This window comes from Conger conger, chromosome 2, assembly GCF_963514075.1.
Source record: "Conger conger chromosome 2, fConCon1.1, whole genome shotgun sequence".
Taxonomy (NCBI): Eukaryota; Metazoa; Chordata; class Actinopteri; order Anguilliformes; family Congridae; genus Conger; species Conger conger.
Genome location: NC_083761.1, coordinates 35,032,169 through 35,052,712, shown reverse-complemented (window position 1 = coordinate 35,052,712; position 20,544 = coordinate 35,032,169). Strand labels below are relative to the sequence as shown.

General features: G+C 40.7%; 1 protein-coding gene across 2 annotated transcripts; it reads right to left on the bottom strand.

Annotated features, from left to right (window-relative positions):
* Positions 1–8,791: 8,791 nt before the first annotated feature.
* On the bottom strand, positions 8,792–20,217 carry znf646 (zinc finger protein 646). 2 transcript variants are annotated; one of them, XM_061231958.1, is made up of 4 exons: positions 17,498–20,217; positions 13,730–14,908; positions 12,576–13,332; positions 8,792–12,247 (listed from the first exon to the last, which is right to left on the bottom strand). In XM_061231958.1, the coding sequence occupies exons 1-4, from the start codon at positions 20,215–20,217 to the stop codon at positions 12,197–12,199; spliced, it is 4,707 nt and encodes a 1,568-aa protein (XP_061087942.1). In that variant the 3' UTR covers positions 8,792–12,196. The 2 variants fall into 2 exon arrangements, with proteins under 2 accessions (XP_061087942.1, XP_061087941.1); XM_061231957.1 differs by having other exon boundaries at positions 8,792–13,332.
* Positions 20,218–20,544: the final 327 nt, after the last annotated feature.

Sequence of the window (20,544 nt, the reverse complement as noted above, 5' to 3'; positions counted from 1 at the left end):
TCAGGTCTACTTTTGCACTTGTTCTTGTGATTGATTTGCACTTTGTTGTACGTCGCTCTGGATAAGAGCATCTGCTAAATGCCACGTAATGTAATGTAAAAGAACACCCTACTAGACCCTCATCAGTCTGGCTTCAGACCTGGCCACTCAACAGAGACCGCACTCCTCTGTCAGTGAATCACTCCATGCTGCACGAGCAGCCTCCCTCTCCTCTGTCCTCATTCTTCTAGATCTCTCTGCTGCCTTTGACACTGTGGATCACTCCATACTCTTGTCCTCCCTGTCAGCAACAGGGATCAGCGGCACAGCCCTGAACTGGATCGAGTCCTACCGCTCTGATCGCTCCTTCCAGGTTGCCTGAGCTGGTACAGTATCGACACCTCAGCCCCTTGCCGCAGGTGTTCCCCAGGGCTCAGTCCTAGGCCCGCTTCCTTTCTCTCTTTACACTCATTCCCTTGGCCCTATCACTGTTCATGGTCTTTCCTACCACTGCTACGCTGACGTTACTGTTCAGGCGATGGTTTTGTCCCGCCTGGACTACTGAAACTCTCTCCTGGCTGGCCTCCCAGCATTGGCCATCAGACCCCTCCAACTTACCCAGAATACAGCAGCTTGTCTGGTCTTCAACCTTCCCAAACACTTGCATGTCACCCCCCTGCTTACTTCCCCCCACTGGCTGTCTGTCATGGCTTGCATCAAATTCAAAACATTCCAAAACAACTAACCTTCCAAGCAGTCAAGGGGTCAGCCCCAGCTTACCCCTGCCTGGCGCCTCCCCCTCTCCAAACTTCCACCTCCCACTCACGACTACTGTCTGTTCTGGCTCCACGGTGGTGGAATGAACTCCCCGTGGAGGTCAGAACAGCAGAATCTCTTGCCATCTTCAAGCGCAAACTGAAGATGCACCTCTTCAAGCTGCACCTCTCCCCGTCCCTCCCTACCTCCCTGTAAACATTAACTGTTGTCTTTACTTGTGTTTTTGCTTGTGTATTTGGATACCTTTGCTAGTTTTGTTTGGCTAGGTAAGCAGTTTATTTTTGTGTTGCGGTATTACTATTTAAAATAATAAATAAATCTGATGATCAAATAGGCACTGGTCCTTATCTTTGTTGTACAGGCAGCAGTCGAAATTTTCCATCCCTCTAGGGTCTTTAAGCGCACTTATCCCTGGTATGGGTGTGCACTTCGCACTTTGTTGTACATCGCTCTGGATAAGAGCATCTGCCAAATGCCATCAATGTAATGTAATGTATTGATACAGTTTATTATTTTTTATTTATTATTTATTTCGCTGTATTCGTCCACTGTGGAGATTGCTTTCTCAACTTACATTTCTGCACCTTAGGAATTTACACTGTGTATCAAATATAACCCTTTTAAACCTGCTCCAATTTTCATTCACAGTCCTGCAATCAAGAACTTGCTCCCAGTCTACATTACTTAAATTTGATTGCATCTTTTTAAAGTTGGCCTGCCTAAAATTACAAATCCTGGACTTGGAGGAACCCCTCTTAATTTGCCAAAATACATGAAAACTTATTGTGGAATGGTCACTTGTCCAAAGTGGTTCCATTACATTCCATTACAAGGCCTTTTGGCATTGTGCAAAGTTGCATAGAAAGCGAGCAGTCGTTTATAAGTGCGGCTATAGGTTCCAACTGCGGAAATATTTTTAATAATAATAACAATAAAACCAACAATGACACTTCGCAAATATGCAATGCATGGCCCCCTAATAATATATATTAATCAACATTTTCAAGTGATAAATAGCCTAACTGCTGCCAAGTAATAATGCAGATTGGTTAACATAGTTTGCTAGCTTAGCAAAGTATAAAGCTAAGCTTAAGAAATGTATACTCTTGTATTGAAGACATACATTCACTGAGCACTTTATTAGGAACACCTGGACTCCTATGTATTCATGTGATTATCTAACTAATCAGCCAATTCTGTGGCAGCAACTAAATGCATAAAAACAAGCAGATGTGGGTCAAGAGCTTCAGTTAATGTTCACATCAACCATCAGGATGGGAAAATGTGATCAAAGTGACTTTTGACAGTAGAATGATTATTGGTGCCATACAGGGATGGAGTATCTCAGAAACTGCTGAGCTCCTGGGTTTTTAATGCACAACGATCTCAAGAGTTTGCAGAGAATGGTGCAGCAAACAAAAAATACCCAGTGAGCAGCAGTTCTGTGAGCAGAAATGAGAGAGCTCAGAGGAGAATAACCAGACTGCTCAAAGCTGACAGGAAGGTGACAGTAATGCAAATAACCACAGATTACAACAGTGGTATGCAGAAGAGCATCTCTGAACACACAGCTCATCAAATCTCTAAGTGGATAGGCTACAGCAGCAGAAGACTTAAGCCTAAAAAATAGGTCCAATAAATACCTAATAGACTGCTCGCTGAGTGTATATAGATAATCAATCTGAGCTGAACAGGTTATAGCTACGTAGCTGTTTCAGCAAGTTAGACCACTTTTGCGGCATATTAGCTTGTTAGCTAAAACTATCGATAACTGAACTGGTCAAAGGTGGCTACAAATGCAATTAAATATTTCACTCTTCACATCGTAGGCCCATTTCATTGCATTAACTATATAGGTAGCTGTGTGACAGAAAATGGATGGAGTGTTACCAAGCTAATAAAAATGCATTTGTGTACCACGTACAACTACAAAGAAATCTCAGAGTTAGAACACTAAACTTTCCATAAGAATGAAAATAAGTGGCAGTTGACTGGTAATGTAGGCTCATCTTGTTGCAGTTAAAATAACAATATAGGCTATGCAGTCCAGCTTGCAGACATACCCACCTCTCCCTAAAGATCCGGGAGTCTCCCGGAATTCAGCACCTGCTCCCTGATACTGCTTTATACAACCCTGCCTTGTGCCATTTATGAAAAAGCTTGGTTAAAGAAAATACTTAAAATTGTATTTGTATTTTCATTGTCCTGTGTTAGGGAAAAGGAGAGGTCAGGTTTCACCAGTCACACAGTTAGACAAACACATAGACTTCACTGTATTAGACACATTAGGAAATGGGTGAGTTCCAACCTCTGTACGTTTTGTTTGACTGGGTGAGTGTAGTATTTTAGGTCTTTTGGTTTTCTTTTTAGATATTAGCTATGTTTATCCAGTGTCAGTTTATTATGTTGTATGGTTTTATTATTTTCTAAGATTTACTCTGAATTACCTTAACCCCTTCGCATAAGCCCTCTAGCGGCCATGGCGACTAGGCCACTGCTCAGCTCAGCCATTCAATGCTCCTGCAACCAAACTCTGAGTAGAAGCAACAAACCTTCTGTTCCAGTTTCATTACTAAGCATGAGAAGTAAATCATGAGAAGTAAATCAAATATGGGATTTATGTACCACCATTGTTGCGATGTTCAGCCAGTTTACAAGCTCCCCCTGCTCAGTCTCATCTGCAACCAGCCGAAAATAGTGTCTCGGAGCATAGACTTTGTATTTGTATTCTGTCACAGCAACAAGATAATGACAAAAATAGTCTGAAGGTATTCCTTAAGGTATGCTAAATAGTGAAATAATCAAGAGGAATTCTTGTGTAATTATACAACGTCATTCTATATCAATATCTGCAACTAAATATGGAATAAATATACAATCTTACCATTGGTTTCATATGTAGAGATGCTTCAGTGCTTATTTATTGTCTTGAACAATCAATTTCTGAAACAAACATGCAAATGATCAGCAGAATGAGGCATTTACATCACCCACGCATCACACCCTAGTTGTTATTTACACCAAGGTATAATCCTTTCAGTGAATTCTGTTTGACTGAAAACCTCTACTTCATAGGGGATTATACAGTGTATGGCATGTACAATTGTAAAAATTAGAATTGCAACTGGGGGCTGAGCCAAATGTCAAACCAGAGAAACAAGCTTTGAGAAAACAACTCCTTACTTATCTACCTGAAATACATTCATTCATTCATTATCCTAACCCGCCTATCCTGAACAGGGTCGCAGGGGGGCTGGAGCCTATCCCAGCATACATTGGGCGAAAGGCAGGAATACACCCTGGACAGGTAACCAGTCCATCGCAGGGCACACACACCATTCACTCACACACCCATATCTTTGGGCAATTTAGACTCTCCAATTTGCATAACCTGCATGTCTTTGGACTGTGGGAGGAAACCGGAGTACCCACGCGAACACGGGGAGAATGTGCAAACTCCACACAGAGAGGCCCCGGCCGACCGGGATTCGAACCCAGGATGTCCTTGCTGTGAGGTGGCAGTGCTACCCACTGCACAATCCGTGCCACCCTAGCTGAAATACAGTCCCCTGCAAAAGTATTGGACCAGCAAGGCCAATGCCTTTGTTTTTGCAATACACTGAATACATTAGGGGTTGAGATTAATAGATGGGTTAGGTCTGGCGATTGACTTGGCCAGTCTGAAACTTTCCACTTTTTCACCCTAATGAATTCCCAATTAGTTTGGATGCATTTCTCCGTAAGTTGGCAGACCATCATGAGTTACATCATCAATAAAAGTTAGTGAGCCCACTCCAGCTTGTGCAGTATGTTTTGAATCATGAGCAGGGGCCTCATTTATAAAACTCTGCGGAGAATCCATGTAGAAATGAGGAAATGTACGTACACCAAAATACATTCTGATTTATAAAACCTTAAGCCTGCCAGTGCACAATTTCTTTTATAAATCCCAAATCAACTTGGAATTGTCTCTTCGTGCATGAGGCAAATACCCCGCCTAGTTCCCACCCACAATTACCCATAAATGGTTAAAGAAACGCCCTTAATTAATATTGATAAACATAGAAATGTCAGAGCGTGAAGCTAAGAAGAGAAAATTTGAAAGATAAAGGAGAAAGATAATTCGAACATTGATGGAATTGATTCACAAATTTGTCCTCGTTTAAACGGTTAACCAAACTGAGTTGTAAACTTTTATAACAAATTAGTAACCATTTAGTAGCTCATTTTTTCTGGAGCTGAAATGGTAAGCTCAGTTTAAAATAAATGCGCATTCACCACCAGCCGTATTATTACAGTTTAAGCAATATTGCAATACCGTTTAGATTCTAAACTAGCAATCAATCTGTTGCCATTTTGTGGGGTTAAGAATGCAAACACTGCAAAGAACTGAATGCTACAGTACCATAGTTATCAAATAATTTCTGTGCGTTTTAAGTCTGTAGCTGCTGGTTCACTTATGGTTTATTGTATGGAGTTTTTAAATCCGTGTTTATTTGTTGACACGCTACCCGTAGCTTTCCACTATGCAGTATCTACATAAAAATAAATAAAGCAATACATTGCCATTAGGCTATTCATCCAGTGGATGTTGAAAGCAAAAATGTCCTGCTTTCAGTAAAAAATTGACCTTTAATCCCACAACCACAACTGTCCCTCACCATATAAAATGCATTTACATATTTTTATGTAAAGTTTACCATTACATAAAAATATATCAAATTAGAGACATGTATTGGCATGAATGTAAAATCATTAGACCAGTCGCCTATCGTAAAATAGACTCAGTGTTATGTTATAGTGTCATATTATATCAGGCAAATATTGCACTCCCAACGCAGTGCAAATTCTTAACAGCAGCATATTTACAGATTTCATGCCAATCAAGTCTGTCAGGCGGAAGCTACAGGGAAGATGTATGAAAACATGAAAAATTCTTATTTTAACCGATGGATTTTTTTTTTTATGACACGAGATCGACCAGCATGCCTGGATGTAGACTCGACGAATTGATGCCCCAAGTCCATTATGAAAATGAAATGAAAAAATAGATAAATCTCTTTTTTTTTGGTTATGCGCTTTATTGGTAACAAAACAATTACAAATGATATTATTAGCAGGTTTCCGAATTTTATATGGAGTCCAAGTATAATTGGTCTGGGTCGCCATTTCCCTCTACCTCCATAATATGCGTATGCATGACTCAAAGTTTCCGTAAATGTACGCACATTTCCTTGGCAATTTTTTTTTCATGAAAGTGGCATACGCACATTTCAAGCCCTTTTGTCTGCGCAGCGGTTATAAATGAGGCCCCTGATCTCTTCTTTCAACACACTATTTTGCTCAGTACACGAGTGGTTTCTTTCTTTTTTAGGACATTCTAAGTTGTTGTACAAGCTATCCCCAACGATTTCCCCCCTTATCTAAGCTTCAAAACGGCTTGCTTTTCTTTCTAAACTATTGATTGTTTAACCAAACACCTGTCAGTTACATGTTCCAACACTTTTGCTCACCTAACAATTGGGTGGTCTGATACAAAAGGCGATATAGTCTATGTTGTTTAACAAATCAAAATAAAAAATACCAGGAAATAAAAGCTTAAATTCTGATCGGTCATCTCATGTACATCTTTTGAACTCAAACTCAATTGTGTTCAGTAAATAGCAAAAACAAAGGAATTGACCTTGCTGTGTTGCAATACTTTTGGAGGGGTCTAAGTGCTTGCAACTTTTGCATGTTTTTATTTTTGTACACAGTTGTGTTTAGCAGTATGTGGGGTAACAAATCAGTGCCTTCATGGACAAACATATGTATTTTGTTTTTTCAGTGTGCAGTTAATATCAAGACAAGAAAAAAATGCTAACTCTACACACATGCAGTACTACGCAATATCCTGTGTTGACAGAGCACAACAATATTTTACTCTTTTTAAAGGAAATTCTAGCCATGCTGGCATGGATTTGGGGGAGTGAATCAGAAGCAGAAGTATGAACTCAAGGATTTTGCAAACAAAGTGAAGATATACACATTCCTGCTTGTAACTTTAAAATAATTTTAAATCCCCCATTTAAATCCCCAATAATTTTCCTCATCATCATGCTATATTTCTGGGGAGGGTTATGTGGCCTGTTTTGTAATATTGTGGGGTTATATTCCCCCTACCCCCCTGTCAGTTACACCCTTGATGAGGAGGAAAATATACAGCTGTATTCAAATAAATAGCAGTGTGTTACAAATCAAAGCATTAGCAAATGTTATCGTCTGCGTTATTATTTTACAGGAAGCAAAGAAAAGTAATATTAATCTGTTCAGAAAAATGGCAGTGTCAACATTTTTCTCTTCAAACTCTCTTCAAACTGTATAAACTGAATACATTTTTCAAGATTTAACTTCACTTTAGATTACTGAACTAATAATTACTTGCATAACCATTGTTTTTGATAACTGCTGCGCATTTGCGCTGCATCAAGTCAACTTCTGGCACCTAGAAACAAATATTTTAGCCAAGGATGAACAAACTACATTCCACAGTTCCTGTGAATTTTTGGGTTTTGCTTCAGAAACTGCATTGTTAATGTCACCCTCAATGGGGCTGAGGTCGGGGGATTGAGCTGGCCACTCCATTACCTCAAACCTTTTAGTCGCTTACTTGTGTGTTTGCGGTCGTTGTCTAGTTGAAACACCCATTTCAGGGGTAACATAATCTCTTCAAGTATTTGATGTATTCAAACTGATCCATGATCCCTGGTATATGCGCCACCATGCTTCACTGTCTTCACAGTGTACTGTGGTCATCTGACGTACTGTTGACGACCACTACACCCAAAAAAAACAATTTTACTCTCATCAGTCCACAGAATGCTACGCCATTTCTGCTTTGGCCAATCGATGTGTTCCTTGGCAAGTTTTAACCGATTCGGCACACGCCCTTTTTCAACAATGGTGCTTTACGGGGCTTCTTCCATTTTAAAGCATTCGAGATCATTTTAGCTGAGCATCCTATAATTTGCTGCACTTCTTTATAAGCTTTCCCCTCTCCAATCAACTTTTTAGTTAAATGGCGTAGTTCCTCCGAACAATGTTTGGAATGGCCCATTTTACTTAGCAATTCAGAAGGAAATATATTTTATAACTGTGTGAAACATTTTCTTCCCTTCTTCCTTAATAAAAGACAATTAATGACACCACAAATGATCTAATTAAAATCCACACTGCTATTATTTTGAACACCCCTTTCAATGAATGAGTAAATTACTCTGACCAAGCAGCATGCATGTCATGACAGTTGGGTCTGTTGTTTTTCTATGACACTACTACATCTACAAGTAAAGTATTTGCCACGCAGAAATATCTCTACTACTAATAACAGTGGTTCATCAGGTTGCTGATGTTGTACTGCTATTTTCTTAAACACAACTGTAACTGCAGGCACCAAGGACGAGCCAGAGAGCACTGTCAATCTGTCATGGACTGCAAACCTAATCCAAATACAACTCTACAATCTATAGCAACTGTGGTGTTGCTATAAACCTGAAATTTGAAAATACTAGTCTAACCTAAGCTAGTTAAGTTATTCTGTCTTCTTAATTGCAACAGTCCAAAAACAAACCAAAATGTTTCTGATGAGTGACCATGACAACTTGGCTGCATGTTAATATTGGTAACATTGTGAGTATGCTGCCAGGTTGGACTAGTTAAATTAATAAGCTAGCTATAAAATAGTAAAAATGGGTCACCCAAGTTTACTCGAGTGGCTAGTAATTTTCCTGGTTGGGCTGTCCAAGTGTGCCAATGTGTGGGAAATACTGTTAATATTTAAGTATATTTAAGAATCATGCATAATAATTTGGCATCCCTACTAAACATGCATGCTGAATTTAATGAGTTTTTGAGTATGTGAAAGGGGCGAAAATGTAGTGCAAATAAATATAGTAATCCTTGCAAAAACAATAGGGGGCCAAGCACCTGGTAGATTCTGACTTTCTGCCACACCAGTGCCCATACAACACACCAGTGCCCAAACAACACACATGTATTGCCAAAGACTAGTTTATTATAAAATGAACCATATGAATAATTCAAACAAGCACAAATAATGCATCAATTACCTTTATAATGAATGGCCTGTCAAGTTTGCCAAATAAATCACCATTACACAATTTACAGTACCTTTGAAGTTTAGAGTACCAGTGAGGTTTAGGATGGTCTATACCTACATACTGATTCACTAGATTAAAACCAAAGCTCTGCAACCATCAAGTCACTGATGGCAAAATGCTTCAGAATTTTTACAGAATGACTTGGAGTCATGAATACATATATAAACATGAAAATTAGATGCAAACACTACACCTAATCCTGACTGCTACAGAAGAGAATAAAGACTACATCTGTATGACAAAGAAAATTTTGATTAACCCAGCAAGTAAACCATGCCTGGGAAATATTTGAACCGAATATTCTAAAAACATATGCAGTAGAGGTAAACCTTGAAAGACACTGAAAGTATAATAAAATTAAATATTTAAAAAAAATGTTTTGAAGATTTTACATTTCTACAAGATTACAAAGTTTTAATTTAGAAAAAACTAAAATACAGGGATAATTATACATTTCTCAGCAGCAAAATAAAAAGCCATATATAAATATGATTAAATTGGATGCCTCGTATCAACTGAGGACATGCAATAAAATAAAAGGAATTATGCACCAACGCACAACTTGTCATAAATTGAGGAAGCTCAATTACCATTAATATCTGGAACTACAGAGCAGTGAAAAAGGAGGGGGAAAACCCCAGATTTCATTTTGTGAAAGGTTTTCAGCAAAAATGCATGCGATTATTACATTACAGCTATGCTGTATTCATACTGTACTATGGGTGTAACAAACCATTTACTTGTATAGATGCATTTACTCAAAAGCAATGATTCTACTACATTGATTTTGATTGTTAGAAGGTTAGGAGATAATGCTAATAAGATGACTAATGACATGGGTAGTCTGTTTCAATACAAAAACTATATGGATTTCAGCATTCAATCACTAGCCACTATTTTTCTGATTTTGGATTTAGAAATTTGTCTCGAGTATATGTGAACGGAACTGGGAACTGTATACAATGCCCAATTGGAAGACCAGCTTTTCTGAGCAACAACAGTATTTCAAAAAGGTACATTTCATAACAAAACAGGCTATACATTGGGTAGATTACTACTACATAACCATAACTAACAGCATAAGGATATAGTGATTTTTTCCACACTTGAAGTACACAGGTAACACACATAACATGCCTATGCACCTGAAGTGAATGTACAGCATTGATCTTGATCTTGTCATAGCCTAGTAGTAAGATTATATCTGGCTCATAAAAATGCAAGTACTGTTGCCAGTTTCATGCCAAAGTCACAATTTCTTTTTCCAATTGTACAGGTAAATGAACTGAGCAGGTGTCTATTTTTAGACTGCTTTCCCCCTGAAAATACCACTGATTGAGAATGTTTATGGATCTGAACATGGGTTGATTTCTGTTGGTTTGTGATGTGTAGAATTAGTCACCGTCTCATGAGAACAGCAGCCACAACTGCCAATGCAATAAGTAACTGCCGCTAAAACAATCAAAGTAATCCTACAACTGATTGCTATGGTTTCTTCCGGGTACTCCAGTTTCCTCCCACAGTCCAAAGACATGCACGTTAGGCTGATTGGAGAGTCTAAATTGCCCATAGGTATGAGTGTGTGAGTGAATGGTGTGTGTGCCCTGCGATAGACTGGCGACCTGTCCAGGGTGTATTCCTGCCTTTCGCCCAACGTATGCTGGGATAGGCTCCAGCCCCCCTGCGACCCTGATCAGGATAAGCGGGTTCAGATAATGGATGGATGGATGGATGATTGCTATGGGAGTCGTACACACTCCTGAAAATTCCTCCGACTTAATTACATAGACAAACACCATTTATTGTTTTGTGTAATAGATAAGCCATGATTGTCTATAAATGTAACGGATGGAATACAAATTACGCATGGTAAAAAAAAATTTAAAAAGATGAAAGAAAAAGATTTAAGATCATTTCCTTAAACTGCTGATTAGCTTACTTGTAGTTCTTCACATGGACTATCAAAATATGGATTTCTGAAAGCAAATATACACAATATGACTGCATGGCAAAAATGTTTGTGGGTATCAGGAACAATCGGGCCAAGAAAGTATCTAATAGTTTAGCATCACCCATCAGCCAAATTTTTGGGAGGAGATCATTACTATTCATATTGTTTTCACATTTCAAATTAAATTTCATTTTGTTAACAATTGAAAACAACTCGGGGTGCTTGAGATAAAAGCTTATTTATGTCGAGCCCATTTGGTTCATAGAATACAGCACACTCGATTTACAAAATGGTTGACGGCAGTCATCTTGGATTTTGCACCCTAGTGTGAATTGCAGGAAGCTTCCAGAGGGGTACAGGAGCAGTGGTCATCGAATCCACTGAAATGCCTCTTAGGCGGGAGAGCTTTAACATTGTTCTCATATCATCTCAAATCTCAAATAAAAGCATTATTAGGAGACACTGCAATGTGGGTGGGTTTGATACCACTGTGACAATAGCAATGCAAAAATACTCTTCTGCAACAGGTATCGCATACTCAAGACATTTAAGCGAAATCAAACTACTTATTAAATATCAGCTAAATCAGTTGTATGCTCAGGTATGGATAAAAATACTGTACTGCTAGTAAAATTACTCATGGCATAAAGATTCTATTCTACTCTGCTGCCTCTGAAACAAAGTATAAATATGTTTTGAATGTTCTAGATTGTAGATCTATGAAAAAATTCATTGGCAAGAAACCGCCTGGTTCAAGAGTTTAAAGCACAAATGTCCTTTTTTAAAATGTCTAATTTGTTTGTGAGAAGGCAAAGTAGAATTTGTTGTGAGTAAAAACCAAAAAAAGATGCAAAATCATGAAAAGGGGTACTAAGACGCCCATCAATCAGTTGGAAGTCTCAGGTGCAGCGTCAGGCTCCATTAACCATTTCAAGGATTTTCATGCAAGAACCTTGAAAAAGAAATAGCCCTTCCCAACCCAACATAAACCTCCACCTGCGTGCTCAAAGGCTGGACTATTGCAACTGTTCTTACAACAGTTGTGCTATTTGACTACCTGTCCACTGACACCAATAATATGATCCAAGGAATTCAGCTACCGGTGCTCTTAAGAAGCTTGGATAATATCAGAGAACCTCATTGATAACCACACAACTATTCAGGTTTCTAATTTTCTGTAGGCCATGGTTCGATTGCTTGAAAAGGCTATTACTTCTTAACTAATTGCATTATTGGGATGCAGGGAAGTCTTTGGAATTCCATCCTGAGATATCAGCTGTACACAAGCCTTAGTAGTGTCATGGATCATCAAAAGGCATAGTGCAGTCTGTCAGGCTTCAGAGTTCTGTGATAGTGCCACAAAGCCCTCTTCTAAAAGAGCCTAGAGAAAAGCAGATCAACTGTTAATATGTTAGCATTGGATTATACAAATCTAATTTGGCCGAATGACACTGGGAGCTGTAATGCCTTTTCCGTTTTGATGGTTGCAGATGACACTGGTCCACCCTGCAAAAAACCATGTTTCACAGAAAAGGGCTCATACTAAGACCCATAAGGGTATCTGCACTCATGTCCAGGGAGACCTCAAAATTCTGTTGGCTCTGATGGACTTTCTGATGGTGGCGTAAATTTGACTTGCTGGAAAAGTGCTTATCACACTGTGAACAAGAAAAGGGCTTCTCTTTCGTATGGATGCGACGATGACATACAAGTTGAGTGGACACCCGGAAGGCCTTGCCACAGTCTGGGCACTGAAAACGCTTGGGCTCGGTGTGGATACGTCTGTGGTTCTTCAGGGCCATTAGATTGGAGAACTCTTTCTTGCATGCAGAGCAGAAGAAGCACCCAGTCTTGTGGCTGTTTTTGTGGTTAAGAAGGGAGCCAGCATGTCGGTAGGTGCGGCCACAGTGTTCACAGGCATGGACCTTCTCTCCCTTTGCTACTGCACCACAGCTGTCCTGCTGCCCCTGCAGCTCTGATGGATGGCTGTTGTCCAGGCAGGAGAACGATGGTGCCAGCCTTGGAAGCCCAGTTGGATCAAGTCCTTGAGCCTGCATTAGGGAAAGGTCTAGTCCTGAGCCCCAACTTAAGTCAGCCCCAATCTCCTCTCTCCCCCGTTCACCTTGTATTGTATGTTGCTGCGTCTGGCTATGCAATTCCTGATGCTGCTGGAAACTGGCTAAACTGGGGAAGTTGCGCTGACTGGGATTGCACTGGGAGACAGACTGCTCTTTGCTGTGCACTCGCCGGTGGCTGCGTAGGTGTGAAGAAACACGGAAAGTCTTGCCACAGTCAGGGCAGCAGTGGCGTCGCACCTCTGAGTGAATACGGCGGTGGTTCTTCAATGCCAACAGGTTGGAGAAAGTCTTTAAGCAAATGTTACAGTGGTAGATGCCAGTGGTGTGAGTCTTTTTGTGATTAAGCAGGGAGCCAGCATGGCGGTATGAACGACCACACTGTTCACACCTGAAGAATAGAGAAGACCATTCGAAAGCATTAAAATTATTGTTAATAATTAGCAACTTTTTTGCTTTATTATAACAGATCTTCCATCCTTCCCTTACACAAATTGGGCAGTTTGACAAAGCCTGTATAAATAAACACATTCCATTGCCCCAATAAAGTTTTGTTATCATGACACTTCACAATTCAAGTCACACAAAACATTTTTAAGGCCAGCCAATACCCTTAATTGTGATCTATTGTTTCTTGATTTTGCAATTGTATGCAGATCTTTATGATAAACTTTTAAGGCCTGAAACTTAACTGCCATCTTACACTCAAAAAAGCTTAATTATTGGAGTTTGAAAATTAAGCCTTTCTATTTCATTTTTACTTCATCATCTTGCCCAGGGAAACTTACGTGAAGCACCTCTCTCCACCTTCTTCCCTACTTTCACTGGCTTTCTTCTGTCCTTCCTGGTTCTTCTGGCAGCGATGTCTCTTAAGCCCAGACTTACCCTGGAAACTTTTGCCACAAACTGAGCAGTTGAAGTGCATTTCCCCCCGAATATGGATCTTTTGGTGGTTGTGAAGGATGCTGGCAAGGCGGAACGCCTTGTTACAGGTGGTGCAGACATGCTTCTTCTTCTGCGTATGAATACGCGTGTGGTTGCGCAGCGCCATGGGATTTGAGAAGGGCTTGGCACAGAAGGAGCAGTTAAAGTGGCCCGTCTTATGAGTGTTCTTATGATTCAGAAGGCTACCAGCATGACGGTAGGTACGGCCACAGATATTGCAACCAAATGGACGCTTCTCATTTTCGTCTGGTTGTGCACCACCACAAAGTTCTCTGCAATTCACACCATTCTGGTGACCCTCTACAGAAGTTGATGGTAACTGTAGTCCACAGGTATGGGATAACAGCCCAGCAGTTGAGGTAAAAGCCTGTCTGCATTCCCGACATTTTGTATCCTTGCCCTCCTTTGCTCGTCTATTACCTTCTCCCTTACCCCTTGTTGTGGGTGCTTTCTTTCTGCGGTGTGAGCGTGCATGGGTAGACAACTGCTTCTGCCCCCGGAAGGCCTTTCCACAGTCCGGGCAAGTGTGCTTCTTGACTGCAAAATGGATTCGTAGGTGGTTCTTCATAGCCAATTGATTAGAGTATGTGTTGTTGCAAACGGAACAATAGTACTCGCCTGTCTTGTGAGAGTTTTTGTGGTTAACCAGGCTCCCTGCATGCCTGTAGGTTCGTCCACACTGGTCACAGGCATAAGGGCGACAGTCATTCCCTCCCTCCTCTAACTTGATCTCAACCTGTGGTTCCACCAAAGTACCAACTGCAGGGCAGGCTTTTTTGCAGCTGCGGGCAGTGGTTCCTTGGCCTCTGGACCTGTAGTTTCTGCTCCAAGAGCTGGACTTCTTGGCATTTACATTATGAATGTCAGGTCCACCATTTGATTCAGTCCCATTTGCCTGCATGAGGGTTTGGAGCTGCCAATTGAGCTCCTGGACTCTAGTTCGGTTTTCTTCATGAATCCTCAGGTGATTCAGGAGCTGTTTCTGGATTTTGAAGGCTTTACCGCACTCTTCACACTTGTGCCTAAAAACACAGAAATTGCGAATTAGAAAAACTGGCAAGATGAAAATACAGAACAGTACTTTCATAACTGGGACTGCTTTTCAGTTGGCTGCAGCCCAACCCCCTTATTTTAAACATTTCCACACAAAGATGCAGTCTTCCTTTAGGTCTGATCTAAAGCAAAGTAGCTACACTATCAAACCTGATAGCTCATTGAATTAACAAAGCTAATTATATAGGCATTGGAGGAAGAATTTATTCTTTGAGCCACAAAAGAATGTTGTGGATTTGTTTGGAGAGTAGGCAGTCAGCAAATATTGGGCTGGTGCCTCACTGAAAACCCATTTGGATAATAATTGACATATGGCTGTCAGAATGTTCAGAGACAGTTGTTTGAAAGACAAGGATTCCTTGTGGTACAGTATACAGTCCATACAGGGGGCAGCCTGTGGCGCAGTCGCTAAGGTACATAATTGGGACGCGGAAGTTTGGTGGTTCATGCTCTGGTGTAACCTCACATTGCTACATACTAAGATTATTTTAAATAGGCCAACATCCTTGGACCTTCTGTCTGTTAGCTGTACTGACAATTTGGAGGTGTGTTCAAATTAAGCCAACTGAAAAACATTTGAACAGTTCTCTACAAAATGTTAAAACAAAAGAAATGTTCACCACACAATGTGAAGATGTGGCATCAACAGCTTGTTTGCAGCAATAACTATGCACTTGCTTTAGTAACATTAATGTATTTCAAATGTTCCTAAATGCTATGTTCACATGTACGACCACCAGACACTTGAGAGATTGTGGCTGTCGCGGATATGAAAAGCTAGTGCCAGGAGACACTTTATTGCAATAAAATCTTTAATGAGAATTTTAATACCATTTCTATTTAGTCTTAAAGCCTACTAAATTCTCTCAACCTTCTCAAATTTCTCAACCAAAGCAAAAATCCCTCGGAATATGGGTAGAGCCATATTGGGCTTAGGACTGAGAGGGTTAACAATAGATTTTTTAAAAACTGATTCAGTTTGCTTTAAGTTTCAGTTTTCATTCACAATAATAACTCATGCGCTGTATTTCCTCACTCCATACTAACACAACAGGAGCTTGGCTGTCTCTACAGAATTAAAAATAAAAACCTGAAAATTCCTAAATTGATAAGTATTAACCTCCTTCCTGTGAACAACCTAAATTTGGATCAGGAATAGGGTTTTTCCTGCATTTAAATGTGTTATATGGGTGTCTTAGAAGAGAAGTGTTTTTTAAGATGCCTAATCCTAAGTAATTTGGTTGCATCTCCTAAATGTGACTTCATTATAACTTTTCCCCCCACTTTTGACCGCTTTCAGGTTTACATGGAACCTACGACACATTAAATTAACTTTAGTAGAATACACTTAATTGCAAAAAAGAATGAGACTGTAGACTGCCAAAATCCGCCTACATTCGTCCTGTCTTTATGTGGCAATTGCTAGTTTATTTGAGGCATCTGCAGATTCTTTTATATCTTTGCATATGTTTATAGAACATTATGTTAAGCAACTGGACATAATTCCATGGAAATATACGGAATATGCGATAATGGTCTATACAAATATACAAGCTCTTTGCAATGTAATTAATGGGAGATGGTTTGGGATTTGGCAATTCAAGTATCCAAATTATGCAATAATCCATAATAGAATTAAGTGGATTCTACTGTATCTATCATTAGCCTAGATTGTTTTTGCGTATGTATTTGCGTAATGATTGAACTGAGAAATAAAATTCCGAAAAAATTACGCAAGTAAATATCCAATGCTAGTCTCATGGTTTACATATGAAGTGTCATATAGATATGACTGTTAATGAGCACAGGATACCTTCCCACCATGTTTATCAGCTGAACAGGTCACAGTAATGAAAGTATTTTTTAGACACCTTTTAATGGTTACAACTGGGTTAAAAAATAAATATTATAAAGCCAATCAAATTGTCATGTCTGGAGTAGAACCACAATTTGAATCCAGTTTCCTTGAATCCATATTCAGCAGGAAAGACTGGAAGGAATATTGCCATCAAGGCACAAGATGGATGGAGCCAAACACCTGTTTCAGTCTGCAAGAAATCTAAATTTAAGGTTAAGATTGATGTTCTAACAGGACAATGACCCAAAGCAGACTATAATTAAGCAGCAAAATACAAGATGTTCAATATTCTGGAATGTGAAGACTTAAATCCCATTCAAAGTATGTGGCCTGACATAAACATTTCTGTCCATCAACATTTGTTGCCTAACTTGGCAGCAAAGGAGCAAATCAACATCAAAAATAAAAATAATAATAATCTCAACGCCCAAAACCCATACAGAAATACTGAACATGGCTCAGCCAAAGGCCATATGATTTGACTCTCACAACTGTAATTATGTAGAATATCCTTCATTGCCCACACAAACTCATCGCACACAAACTCTGGGCCAATGTAACTTAAAAAATACAAAGAACTCCAGTGCGTGAACTATATTTCTATTGTTCCTGGGTCAATCCAAAAATAGAATACACAATCATCTTTGTATACTGAAAACTATTTTACACATCTAAAGCACTTCCTTGGGAGGAAATTTACCTCTTGACATCAAAGTGGGTCCTTTGGTGATTTTTGAGGGCTAAAAGGTTGTAGAAGCGCTTCTGGCAGACAAAACAACGGAAGACCCCAGTTTTGTGTGACTTCTTATGGTTGAGCAGAGAACCAGCATGTCTGTAGGCACGGCCACACTGGTCACATTTATGTGGTCGATTTTCTACATCTGGGCACTCTTGGTAGTTCCCTGAATGTCTGCCTTCACTTTCCCCAGCAACACTGTTTTCTTCATGCTTTTCCCTTTCCATTCTCCCTTGATCTGAACACATGTGTGTCTCTAGTTGGATATAATCTTTACATGCCACGCCACACATACCACAAATCATGCTTGCATCCCTTTTTCCATTGTTGTAGCGACTGCCAGCTCCCTTGTTCAGAACAGGTTCATTTTCAATGGCCTGACCATGCATAAGTTGGTGCCTCTGCAGATCCTGTTCTTTGGAGAAGCTCTCTCCACATGTACTGCAGATTATCAGGCCACCATCTTTTTCCTGACCCTCACTTAAGTCCTCCTCCTCCTCCTCCTCTTCCTCAAGGGAGGACAGAGAGGAAGGACCAGTGCTGGTGGCTGCACTCTGGTATTGGGTATGGCTACGAAGATGGCTCCTTAACTCCTGCATGTTAGTGTAGTGGGTCCCACACACTGAGCAGTGATATACCTCTCCATCATCATCCTTTTCATCATCTTTCTCAGCCTCATCATCACTGTTCATAAAAGTATTTTCATGAAAGTCAGGGCCAATACAGTGTGTCAGGTTTGGATCATGCTTGTGTCTCCTGGACACCATCTCAATTCCCCCATGTTCAGACAGAGCTTTTGACCCTGGGTCTTGGATATCAACATTACTAAAGAAACCATTACTCAAAGCCTCCTGCTGCTGGTGTCGATGTGGGCACGTATGTGACTTGATCCCTGCAATATCTGCATAAGTCTCCCCACAATCTGCACACATGTGCCTCTCAGCTTGGGGTTCACCTTGAGGTAGAGGTAAGTGCTTAAGCCTGTGCTGAGGGAGAGCAGTGACAAATGTCTCATGGACCTTAAATTCACCCAGCCCATTGCTATGGAGGCTATCAAGATTCATAGGTACAGCTTCTCCCAAATTTTGACTAAGGTTTGGCAAACTGGCTTCCTCATCCTGAGTGTGCAAGTCTCCCTGATGGCCCTCAAGAGTGAGGGGTTCAGGAGAGAGCCAGTCCCCCTCTGAACTGAGGGGCATTGTAGGAGGTCGGGACTTGTGGATACGTAGATGGCTACGCAGAGCAGCCAGATGTGGATAATGTTTACGGCAGATAGAGCATTGGTAGATACCGGTCTGATGAGAGTTCTTGTGATTGATAAGGCTCCCAGCATGCCGGTAACTCTTGTTACAGATCTGACACTTGAACCGGCGCTCACCAGTTGAGGACTCTTGCTCTCTCATTTCATTAGTTAATGCTGACTCAAACAGGTGCAAATCATCATCATGTTTCTGTAACACTGTAGACTTTCCCTGAATATCTGAGGGTGATGGAGAGTGATGGGTGCCATAGTGAGCTTTGAGGCTGTTCATGTCACTGTGTCCTTGTCCACAATAGGCACAAATGTACATCTGACCACATCTGGCAGGCTCCAACATCTGGTCAAAGGGCTCTTGTTTGTCCAGCAGTGATGGCAAAAGTGGAGTGTCACTAAAGGAGGGTTGGCTAAAGTTGACATTGTTTGAAGGGATAGTGTTGTAGTCAGAGGACAAATCATCTGAAAAAGCAGCTGGGAGCCCAAGAGAAAGAGAGGATGCATTATGCATCAGGATGTGATCCTGGAAATCACTATCATTGGGGAAAGCTACTTCACACAGATGGCAGAAGTGTGCAGCCACATCACCATTTTTTAGCATAGGCTGGGACAGATCAGGTGCTGTGCTTGGGTGAGATAATCTGACATCACGTGTCCCAGATTTCGATTTGGACTTTGTGTGAATACGTTCATGGCTCTTTAGGGCAGCCAAGTTGCTGAACTGTTTGTAGCAGACAGGACAGTCAAATACCCCAACTTGATGGGATTTTTTGTGATTGATCAGACTACCATGGTGTCGGTATGTCCTCTTGCACTGGTCACATTTGAAAGGCCGATTCATAGTGTCATTAGCGACCATTGTGTCATTCTCAATGGTGGAATCATGACTGAGGTCTGGCATCAATCTGTCATTCAGGGTAGTTGAGGGCACAGTTTTAAGCTCCGATTCTGAAAGACCTGCCAGTAATCTGATTTCACACTCATCAGAATTTTCTCCACTCTGTGGATACACTGAAGTCTCCTTTTGAATCTCATTCTTCTCAGATGTTCCTTGGGATTCGCAAGCATGATGAACCTTAAGGTGGGAGGCAAGTTGAATGGCTAGCCGGAAAGTCTTTGCACAGTGTATGCAGGTGAACCTTTTGCCAGGTGTATGGATGCGTAGATGGTTTTTCAGTGCCAGGAGGTTGGAGAGGTTCCTGTCACAAATGTGGCACTGGAAAGAGCCAACTTTGTGAGTCTTCTTGTGGTTTGCCAGGCTGCCCGGGTGCCTGTAGCCACGCCCACATTGGCCACATCTGAACTTGCGCTCTTCTTCTTTCTGGTAATGGGTCTCCATGTGCTCTAAAAGACTGGGCATACTGGGCAACACTGTGTCACACTGCTTACATGGAAAGCCTTTGGTCCGACCTAGCTCCTGAGAGGCCATGAGAGGATAGGGAAAGGGCGCGGGGGGGGGGGAGGAGGGGGGGGCTTTCCTGCAGTAATTTCAATCAAAAAGGGTGGATGAAAAATGCTTTTCCAGGTAAAAATGAATATGAGATCAGTTTTCACTTCTCAGCATTTAAATGGCATTGAGTTATCTTCATATAAATGTGAATGAATGCAGAAGTGTGTAAATATTAACACAAACATTTCCATCGACTTTCCTTGGAAAATAGGGGGATGGTGAGGTGGAAGGCACTAGTTGGAAACCTGTAGAAACACAAGAATAGATATGATCAGAATATTGGAGCTGCAGCCTTACAAATAAAAC

Bases quoted from the DNA above. Each gene is read 5' to 3' on its own strand.
- znf646 (XM_061231957.1), bottom strand. From the start codon at position 20,217: ATGGCCTCTCAGGAGCTAGGTCGGACCAAAGGCTTTCCATGTAAGCAG. The intron at 14,909-17,497 runs GTAAATTTCCTC...CTGTGTTTTTAG, and splicing joins ACCCACTTTGATGTCAAGAG to GCACAAGTGTGAAGAGTGCG. The intron at 13,333-13,729 runs GTAAGTTTCCCT...TCTATTCTTCAG, and splicing joins GGTGGAGAGAGGTGCTTCAC to GTGTGAACAGTGTGGTCGTT.